At 49.1% G+C, this 10,727-nt stretch overlaps 1 protein-coding gene across 5 annotated transcripts; it reads right to left on the bottom strand.

Annotated features, from left to right (window-relative positions):
• Positions 1 to 101: 101 nt before the first annotated feature.
• On the bottom strand, positions 102 to 9,051 carry CLK2 (CDC like kinase 2). 5 transcript variants are annotated; one of them, XM_005203698.4, is made up of 13 exons: positions 8,752 to 9,051; positions 6,943 to 7,112; positions 5,970 to 6,198; positions 5,228 to 5,315; positions 4,808 to 4,874; positions 4,515 to 4,631; positions 3,549 to 3,715; positions 2,579 to 2,673; positions 1,829 to 1,958; positions 1,646 to 1,728; positions 1,407 to 1,486; positions 1,143 to 1,233; positions 102 to 641 (listed from the first exon to the last, which is right to left on the bottom strand). In XM_005203698.4, exons 2-13 carry the CDS (start codon positions 7,110 to 7,112, stop codon positions 456 to 458), a joined length of 1,503 nt encoding a protein of 500 aa, XP_005203755.1. In that variant the 5' UTR covers positions 8,752 to 9,051; the 3' UTR covers positions 102 to 455. The 5 variants fall into 5 exon arrangements, with proteins under 5 accessions (XP_005203755.1, XP_005203757.1, XP_005203758.1 ...); XM_005203700.5 differs by having other exon boundaries at positions 5,970 to 6,195; XM_005203701.5 differs by having other exon boundaries at positions 5,228 to 5,312; positions 5,970 to 6,195.
• Positions 9,052 to 10,727: the final 1,676 nt, after the last annotated feature.

Raw genomic sequence — 10,727 nt, 5'->3', positions numbered from 1 at the left:
TGGTAGCCTGAGGTTAATTTTGAAGGGTAAGATGGGACTCCCTTCGTTGCCAATCTAATCATCCCACCACCCCAGCACCTCCAAACCTCAAACTCCAGGGATGGGGGTCGGGTGAAGCACATCATTTTATTTCACAAAGACTGTACAAAATTCCTTATAAAACATGGTGTAGATGCCTTCTGGTTACCTCATTCTGCCCAGATCCAACTCAGCTGTTGAAGGGGCAGGTGAGGGTGGGAAGAGTGTGAGATGGAATAGCATTATGTACAAGGCAGGGGTTGAAGCGGTGGTACAAGTTCTTTCATATTTACACTATTTCACATATTCACAGGTACATAGGGAGCCAGGAGGAAGGAGTGAGCTCCGGCTCTGTTCTCTTGTATAAAAAAGCACCAGTGTCCTGGACTGGACACCCACTGCTGTTAAGAGACACAGGGGTGCCCAGGGACAGATCGTCACCGACTGATATCTCGACTGGAGTCCCATAACTTGGCGTTAGGTGGCTCAGCCCGAAGGCGGGCGAAGAAAGGGTGTTGAAGGGCTTCGCCCAAGGTCAGCCGCTTGGCAGGTTCATACTCTAGCATGCTTTCAATCAGATCGAAGAGCTGGTGGTGTTCCTCTGCCTCTGAGGTCAAATACCGCTGGTGGTGGAGGGCAGGAAAAAGGTGAGGCACGGTGCCTTGTAAGCCCCGCCTTCTTCAAGGCCCTAGCTTTCAATCCTCAAGGACCAAGGCTCTGCTCGTGACCATATGATGCTACTTGACTAGGACCACACCAGGGCCATTTCTGATGTTACAGCTCAACCTGCCTTCCCACTAGCACAATTATTCCTTCATACTCTCTGAAAGTTCTACTTATTTTTATCCTTGACAACTTCATGAATCTTCTTTAGCTCAATAAAATGTAAGCTCTTCAAAGGCAGTTTATTTTCTCTGGTTGGCTCAAGAAATAAATGGCTGTCTAACCTCATTCCTTCCATAAAACCACTCCCTTTCTCTCCTATCAACAAAAGATGTCTTCTTTCAGTTTTCCTCCCCTTGTTTCCTAACTCTTTGCTTGTGAAAGGCATTCCAGGGGCAAAACACCTTAAGAAGGAAGGGACCTCTGGGTGGTGGGCACTATTCACTCCCAGTCCGGCTCACCCGAAGTGGTTTGCAGTTTTCTCGAACGTAGCGCCCAGCTGATGTGTTCTCATCCCAATCCAGGCGACCCCGATAAAAATATTTCTGCTTCCTAGAGGGGAAGGGGGAAGTTAAGGAATCAGGAGGTTCCTCTTGTTATGGGATTTCTCCCATCTGAAAGTAGCTGAGGGCAAGCCAGGTGTTGAAGACAAAAGAAAACGTGATAGAGACCAATTCTGTGGCGAGAAAAGGAGAAGGGTTACATTCCTCCCACTCCAGGTTCACCTTGTCTTTCGGATCATCCGGGAAGGGATGGGACCCAAGATCCTTTCCATCATGGCTAGATGCTCTCTGTTGTCATGGGTCTGGGAAACAAAGACAGAACTGAGCAAGGGACTGAGAAGGGATACTGGGGTCTAGCTGTTAGGAAGCTAAACAATGTGGAGGAATGAGCAGGCAGATTCTCAGCAGAGAAGGAAATCAGAAGAACGCCTGGTGGTCTCATAAGACACCCAACCACTTACTTGGAAGAGGGTGAAGCCAACATAGTATTCGAAGATGATACAGCCTATACTCCACACATCACAAGGCTGAGACCAGCCCAACTCTAGGTAAGGATGGGAAGGAAAGGTATTATGAGGCTCGGGGCCCCCCTCACCACCATACCACCTCACATACTTGGACAAGATTGTCCTTCCCCCTCTTACCAAGAATGACCTCTGGCGCTCGATAATGGCGGGTGGAGACAATGGTACTATGGTGCTCATGGTCGAAGGTGGCACTGCCAAAGTCTACTACCCGCACAGCTGTGCTCTTCACACTGCGCTCATCCCGCTTCTAGGAGGCAAAGCAGGAAAAACATGAACCTCTGCACCGAGACTGAGAGAAAAAACAGACCAAGATTCTGCTGCTATTCTCTAAAGTGCTTCTGAGCCTTAAAAAACCAACTCTGACCTCCTGCCTGCTCCCACACATGTCTTCTGCTTTTATAGCCTCCCCCATATCCATCAGATTACTTTAGGAATGGGGGAGAAAGAGGATTTAGGAGTAACTATAGAATAGCATGCATCTGAAGAGTATACCTAAGTGACTGGTATACAGTTTTTCGATAATATATAGCAGATAGCAAAGTGAGGAACAGCTTCCTTAGCTGAGATCCCCTTGATCTCCAGTTAGTAGAGCTGAGCTTTCCTTACAGAAAAGAAACCAAACCAAGAACCTTGTAAGCATTTTCATTATACAGGAAAGTTAACTGAAGTTCTGCTTCCAAATTCTCTTTGAATCTAAATCTTAAATCTTTCCCTTTCCATCTATTTTGGTATTCCGTTTTTTTCAGAGCCAGAGCAGAAAGTGTGGGAGAAAAAAGTAAAAGGGAGGACAAAAAGGGCTAAGAAAAAGGCAAAGTGGCGATGGCCGCCTGAGCGCACTGGCCAAGGGACAGACCCTGTCCACCTTACCTTCTCTAGGTTGTAGGTGAGCTCATAGTCCGAATTCACAAACAGAATATTTTCAGGCTTGAGGTCCGTATGTGTCAGCTTGTTATCATGGAGGACTGCAGAGGAGAAGGCCAGGTCAGGGTTGGTCCAGGTGGCCAGAATTACCTACTACCAGCTGACCCCAAGCTTGGTCACCTAGCTCAAAGCTGGTGAGGAGGCAGGTCCGGAAGCACTTGGCTGCTTTCTGCTCTACTTCCAAATGAAATGCCTAGTCTAACAAACTCTACGCTTATTAACATAGTTATATATATATTTCTCAAGCAATGTATAAAGATGGTTTGCTATGGTTTTTTCCTTCCCCTGGTCACACCTCGTGATATGCAGGGATCTTACTTCCCTAACCAAGGGCTGAACCCTGCAACAGAGCGTGGAGTCTTAACCAGTGGACTATCACAGAAGTCCCCATGAGTTATATCTTTGTGCTTTAACGTGTGTCTATCTGACTCCTGTGAATTTACTTCTGTGAAACTGTATTATTCTGATGACTGAGGAGGATGTATGTACTAGTCTGAATTCTCAACCTGGAGCCTTGGCTACCCCCTGCTCCCAGGTGGCTTGCTGAGAGCAGAGGGCACCTCAACTCCAGATGAATGCAAACCTCTAGCTCGAGGACTCTGTCTGTCTCCTTGTGCTTAGTGCCTGACTGACTTTCCCAAAGGGGAGCGAAGAAGAAGAGAGGTAATTAAGAGCTCTGACTTCAAATGCTTTCTTTTCTAGCTCCTGCTAGGTTGAACGTGGAGGAGAAGCCATCAGTGATGACAACAGTGAAGGAGTTAAGTCAGAAGAGGAAGAGATGCCAACACGACAGTGAATAGAAGAACTGCAGATTATCGAGTCGACTGTTTAGGGGCTTCACCAGTGTACAACTGAGACCAGAGAGGTCCAGTGGAGGAAGGGCTGCCCCGAGTCCGCCCCGGCCCACCCCACTCACACTTGACGGCCTGGCACAGCTGGAAGGCCATGTGGCGCACTTGGTGGATGGGGTAGGGCAGGTAGTTGTTGTCTTTGAGGAAATCGAAGGTGCTAAGGCCCAGAAGCTCAAAGGAGATACACATGTGGCCATGGTAGTCAAACCAGTCAAACATCTGGACACAGAGGCTGGGAAAAGAGATGGAAGGGGGATGTCTGATGAGCTCCCATCTGTGCACCACCCCTCCAACAAAGAAGGACTACTGCTGCTGACTGCACATACTTGGATAAAAACATGCCAGCTATTATCACCAAGAAAATTCAGTTCAACTACAGAATGGCCTTTCTGGCAGACCCAGGAAGAGAAGTACTACTTGACAAACTTCAAACCATTTTCCTGCAACATTTCAAATAGTTAAACAGGAGCTGCTGAGTGCCAGGCTCCAGTGTGGACCCTGAATTGTCAAACTGCCACTCCATCAACACGACCCCAGCTCCCGCTCTTGAAATTCACTCACCATCAGCCATCTCTGGGCCCATGTTTACACCTACTTATGTCTTTCAGTAATCCTCTTAAATTTTACATTATGCAATGTGTGTGAACAGAAAGACTACACATAAACACCTGCAACTTCATCAGCATAGTTCTATTAAAATTTAAAGTACTTTTTTGATGAAAAATGTTGATTCTCAGTCTTAGGGCCATTTCCAGGGCACATTCCTACAAAGGTCATCCTGAGTTGGAGTTCAACTGCAGAGCAATCTAACTGTCCTCAGAACAAGGGGAATGGATTACAGAATGTCACAGACCCTCCCTTCCTGCCCCTCCTTCCTTCCTTTCAGTAACAGTAATGTTCTACTACTCTACGATGATGAACAGAAGATGAGACAGTCTACAACTCCTCTGCCTGTCTAGTCCATGTTGGGAAGGTTTTCCCGTCTTGAGGTGTAGCCTCTCAGATGCCCCACATATTCCAGCACCGCTTACTTCTTGTTGTCAGGGTCCTTCTCATTGATTTTCTCCAGCACATTGATTTCTAGGCGAGCTGCTTCCTTGTACTTTTCCACATTTTTAATGATCTTCAGGGCAACCCGAGCCCCACCCCTACAGGATGGCAGGAAAGGCTTTTGCTGGAATCTCAAGAATATCTAAGAATGAACAGGGCTGCCTGGGGATTAAGAAATCCTATCTTTGGCTCATTAACCAAAAAAAGCCCCAGATAACCCTCACTACCTCTTTATGGCTAGCAGGTGTGGAGTCTGGAATGGGCTGACATTTACCTGCGATGGTCAACACACTGTACAACTCGGCCGAAGGTCCCCTCTCCCAAGGTGCTTACAATTTCATCTGAAATGAAAAAAGCAGGGTGGGGGAGAAGGGGGGAAGAAAGGGTGGGGAATGAGTTCAGTTTGAAGAAAAAAGGGCACAGCAATCTGGGGTGAGGAGATGAAGGAAGGGGGAACAGATACAGATGGTCACAGGGGAAGAAAACCCCTGCGTGATTCCCACCACCTTTAACCCAGGGGCCATGAGAGCTGGGAGTGGACAGCAGAGGTCAATTCTCAACAGCAACTCAAACCACCCAGATAAACAACACCACTGAGAAAAGGCAAAAGAGGCTGTGGCTTGGGTTGGCTCAGGACGTTAGGATGGCTATGGGACCATTACAGGCTATAGGATTGTTACGATTTGGCTTGTACATCGCTCTTGTAGCCAGTCCCCGACGTGGTAGATGAGGTGGCCCTCAGCGTCGTCCTCTACACTCTTGGCTCTCCGGCTGCTGTGCTGCTGTCGGGGGGCGGGGGGGGTCGGAGCAAGCCAGGTGTCGGAGCGGGGGCCGGAGGGAGGCGGGGTGGGTGGTGGAGGGGTCACCGGTCACAGGCGCCCAGCCAGGGGGGACAGACAATGATGGGGGACAGTGGAAGGGAACACGTCAGATGCAGTAAGGCGGATCGGGGTGAGAAGAGAGAGCGGCGCGCAATCCCAAGTCCCCAAACCCAAAATGGGAACGGGGAGAGGCACGGGCAGAGCGGAGAAGTGGTGTTGTTGCCAATGTCACCCACAACCCCATGCTCTACACGGTGCCCTTCCAGGCAGGCACAGGTCTCCCCTTGCTCCCACCCAAGCCCACCTGCTGAGGGGGCCAGAGTCCAGGGCTTGGGGGAAAAAGGCTGTTCAAAAGCAAGGTCCCCATTAGAAAATGGAGGCCTCTCGGGGGTGGAAGAGCTGCTCCCAACACAATAAGCCCAGCATGCCAGGGAGGGCACGGGGATTCACAAATGCTCTGTGCCCATTCACCTCCGAAGCAGATTCAGGGCCCTCCAAGAGCTGGAGAGCTTCCAAGCGAGCACCTCAGTGTTCATGCCCCAATGTTCCTCACTTACCGGGGTCCCAGAGGGCTGAAGAAGAGTGGGGAGAGGAAGGGCCTGGGCTAGCACTCACCGAAGACGAACGGCTGAATGTCCGGCTGCGCCGTCTCCGCCGTCGGTGCTTCCTACGGCTGCTGCGCTGGCTGCGGTAACTGCTGTTCTCCCGATGGTACTCATAGGAATGCCGGTAGTCTGTGTCATAGTAGGCTTCTCCCCGATCTCGGCTGTAGTCGTTGCGCCTGTAGCTGCCACAGTATCGCCGGTCATACGCCCTCCGATCGGATGAACGATCATCATAGCTGCTGTTGGACAACACACATCCTAATTAGGTGCATCTGTTCAGGTCACAGTCCTTGCCATACCATTTAACGAGGTCCCCTCTCACTGAGGAAAAGCAGTACCGTGAGAAAAGTAGTTCTCACACACTCAAGCCACTCTGAGAGGAACAAGAGCCAGGGCAGTGAAGTAACTAAGCACAGAGGATGATCCCCACATCTGCACATCACCGTAACCTCTAAAAAGACATCTGCGGGACAACTCCTCCTGAGGGCCTCCTCCTCTCCTCCAGAGATGTAATGGCATGAAGAGCTGTTTCTTTCTCAAGCCATTTCTGACTGACATGCAGCTTTGCTCCGAACAATCCTTAACCCATCCCTTCCACTGAACATGTGGCTGACTTATTAAAACCATGGAGACCTAACTCTGTTTTATCTATTAACTGATAAGTCATCTCAAGTTCCTAGTCCTTTGCATTTGCTTTCCCTTTGCCTACAACACTTCTCTTGTCATTCAGACAAGCTTAGATGCCACGTTCTCTGGGAAGTTTTCCCTGATTTATACATCTTGCCCCACTGCAATCAAACCTGCTGGAGGCTTCCTTAGCCCCTTTCAAACATACTTCCTCTACGATAACATTCTTAACACCACAGTGTAAATGGGTTAAGCATCACGTAATATTAACTACTTAGGTTGAAACTGATAAATCTTTGTTGAATAAACAAATAAGTGAGTGGGTCTAATTTGAGTTTTTCTTCCTGAAGCCTCACCTTCGGGAACGGACATGGTAACTGTCTTCCCGTCGGCGCCGCCGCGTACGGTCACTGCTGCTTGACCAGGAGCGGCTTCTTCGTCGCTTATGCTTTCGGCTCCGATAATGCTCGTGGTAACTCCCTCTGCTGCCTCTCTCAGAAGAGTGGTACCTTCGAGGATGAGGCATCTGTAAGGATAGGGAAAGGAGAAATAGTAGGGGCAGGATCTGAGTTTTCCGAAATCCCCTCCAAGGACTGGCTGCCCTAGAAATGCTGTTTTCTGTTCTTCAATTCCAACTTTTTTTTTTTTTTTTTAAACCACTCACAACTCCTCAGTCTTCCTCTGGGCTTACAATTTCTCCTTGATAAAGTAGTATACTAACTCTGGTTGAAAACTTTAGGAATCTTCCTCCTACTCAGCTCATTGCTCTGTTCTGATCTTCCTCAAACAGGGTCTCATGATGACACTCAGGTCTGGGCCACAGCTCATTACAGGTGAGACTGTGCAACTCACGAAGACTGCAACAATTCATCCTTGGCTGGTATCTAGGGTAGATCTGTGGCATTCTGAGTTCCTCACAACTCAAAGAGAATATGATTTACTATACAATATTATCACAAATGTTTTACAATTACTCAAAGTGTAGATTATCTCCCCAAATAGGCCATCCATGTCCTGAGGGCAGGAATCCAGTTTCCCAGGTTTCCAGGTATAGTTGTGTAAACCAAATATAAGTAAGTTTCAGGAATCTGGGTTTGGCCCTTTGAACTATCTCAATCATTTCTCACATCACTGGCCAAATCTCCCATAGTCTTAATACAATACAGGAGGCTCCAGGCTGCAGTCAGCTTCACATCCAGCCTCCCCTCTTTTGTGCTTACTAAGTACAGAATAACTGATGTTTAATTAATACCAGCACCAGTAAACTAAGTTGGCCACCTTTCAGTGATTGGATTGAAATGGCATGATGCACAAACTCTTTTTTTTTCCTTCAAGGAAAGAATCAGAGAGAAGTCAGTCAAAATCAGGGAAGATGAGACTAGGAGGACAGAATGAGATAAATCCAAAGATAGCAGGGACAGAAGTCTTCTTGGGTGGGTGGGGGTTTTTCAGCATTAGGTGCAGAAAAGGCTTAAGAGGCTCCAACATCTGGCTCCCATTTTGAGCTACTTCTCAAATTGAGGAGGAGGGTGGCATTCGATTCATTCTTGGCCCAATAGTGCTTAAGACAACCAAGAAGATGCAAACACACTATTCTAACAGGTAATCCAAGTGTGCTTAGGACAGCCACACAAATGTCATCTTATCACATACACACTGCCACCAAAGTTCCTCACAGGCTTTCCTTCTCCCCATCCCCCAAGTATCTCCAGCCTACAACCTTTCTCAACTTCTTTTATCAATTTTTTCCCCTTTCTCACTTAGAAAATCCAGAACTCACTCCTGAAGTCAAACTCTCTCCTTACCCTCCAAGTGACACGACGGTTCTCTGGTCCAACTTTGATATTCTGCTCTTTCTCATCTCTGAAACCACTCCTATTCGCACTCCATCACTCCTTCTCCTACTTTGATCTCTCCCAACTTCCCTACTGGTCTTCCCAAAATACATCTAAGGCAGGTCGACCTTCCACCTCATCTTCCTACACTGCACCTCTGCCACTTTCCAGGTTTCAGCCCCTAGAAATGGGGCTCTAGAATGGGGCTTTTCAGCCCCTCTCCTAATCTCGTCCGGGGCCCTTGCCCCCAGTCCAATCTTCTCTCCGCCCGCCCCACGGTCGCCGCCATCTTTCCGCGCGGCCCCGCGGCCCGCCAGCCCGCGCGCTCACCGTTCTGGCGGCGAGGCCCGTGCGCTTGTCCCACAGGAAGTCCGTGATGGCGGCGGCACTGCGGCCGGAGTCCCGGCACCCCCGCGGCGACGAAGTGCGGCTCCACCCCCCCAACCCGAGACCCTGGGACCTCCCGCCTAGTTCCCGGGCTCCGCTCCAGTCCCTCCCGCCCCGGCTCCGTCCCCGCCCCCAGGATTCGCTTGGCGCCGCTCGCACCGCCCCCGCCCGGGGCCCGATCCCTGCTCGGTCTCCGGCTCTGGCCTCTCCGATCCGCCGCCGCCACCGCGAGCGAGCACGTACGCACGTCCTGCGTCGCTTCCCAGCTACCCCTGGGCTCCGCTCCCCCCCCCCCACCCCAGGGCCGCGCACGCCTGCGCGTCCTCGCGTATCTCGCTGCCGTCGGCCCGTTGGAGCAGAGGAGCTGCTGGGGGCGGAAGTTCATGGGGCGGGGAGAGAGTCGCCGGGGATTACCGGGCAGAGCTGCCCCACCTAGTGTCCTTCCGTTCAGTTCAGTCGCTCAGTCGTTTCCGACTCTTTGCGACCCCATGAATCGCAGCACGCCAGGCCTCTCTGTCCATCACCAACTCCCGGAGTTCACTCAAACTCACGTCCGTCGAGTCAGTGATGCCATCCAGCCATCTCATCCTCTGTCGTCCCCTTCTCCTGCCCCCAACCCCTCCCAGCATCAGAGTCTTTTCCAATGAGTCAACTCTTTGCATGAGGTGGCTAAAGTACTGGAGTTTCAGCTTTAGCATCAGTCCTTCCAATGAACACCCAGGACTGATCTCCTTTAGAATGGACTGGTTGGATCTCCTTGCAGTCCAAGGGACTCTGAAAAGTCTTCTCCAACACCACAGTTCAAAGGCATCAATTCTTCGGCCCACAGCTTTCTTCACAGTCCAACTGTCACATCCATACATGACCACTGGAAAAACCATAGCCTTGACTAGACGAACCTTTGCTGGCAAAGTAATGTCTCTGCTTTTGAATATGCTATCTAGGTTGGTCATAACTTTCCTTCCAAGGAGTAAGTGTCTTTTAATTTAGGCGGTGTCCTTCCGTAGTTTTCCTCAATCTTTTACCTATTTCATGAGACTTCTGTGTCTTGTTTTGTTAGGATTGATAGGTTTGAAGGTTGAAAAGAAGGACTTGTCGTTTACGGGATGTCGCCACTCTGCTAACTTTTTGAGGCTTGTGATGTGGTGTGATTCTCCAGCATAGCCTCTAAATATTCAGTTCTTAAAAAGCAGTTCGACAACCTAACCACAGCAAAGAGGGCTCCCACCTTTCCTCTTGAACAAAAGCTATGCACTTTTGGGAGAGGAGTGGGGCATCGCCGTGGAGGTAAGGTTTGAAAAATGGAGTGATGGAGAATCAAGTGCCAAAGAAGGGAAAATTTGAGAACTTTATGTTATGTACTTACACATAATATATGAGAAGTGTAAATTTACTGAATTAAAAAATAAAAAGGAAAAAGAAGGAGGCATTGAGAAAAACTAGGTGAGTTAAACACGCTATAGGAGGACTTGAGCAATAATAAGGGAAATGATGAAAGTGAAAGAGAAGAGTGAAAAAGCTGGCTTAAAGCTCAACATTCAGAAAACGAAGATCATGACATCTGGTCCCATCACTTCATGGGAAATAGATGGGAAACAGTGGAAACAGTGTCAGACTTTATTTTGGGGGGCTCCAAAATCACTGCAGATGGTGACTGCAGCCATGAAATTAAAAGATGCTTACTCCTTGGAAGGAAAGTTATGACCAACCTAGATAGCATATTCAAAAGCAGAGACATTACTTTGCCAACAAAAGTCCATCTAGTCAAGGCTATGGTTTTTCCAGTGGTCATGTGTGGATGTGAGAGTTGGACTGTGAAGAAAGTTAAGCGCCAAAGAATTGGTGCTTTTGAACTGTGGTGTTGGAGAAGACTTTTGAGAGTTCCTTGGACTGCAAGGAGATCCAACCAGTCCATTCTA

This window comes from Bos taurus, chromosome 3, assembly GCF_002263795.3.
Source record: "Bos taurus isolate L1 Dominette 01449 registration number 42190680 breed Hereford chromosome 3, ARS-UCD2.0, whole genome shotgun sequence".
In the NCBI taxonomy this organism is placed as follows: Eukaryota; Metazoa; Chordata; class Mammalia; order Artiodactyla; family Bovidae; genus Bos; species Bos taurus.
Note: the sequence above shows the minus strand (reverse complement) of the source record. Positions and strands in the feature narration are given on the sequence as shown.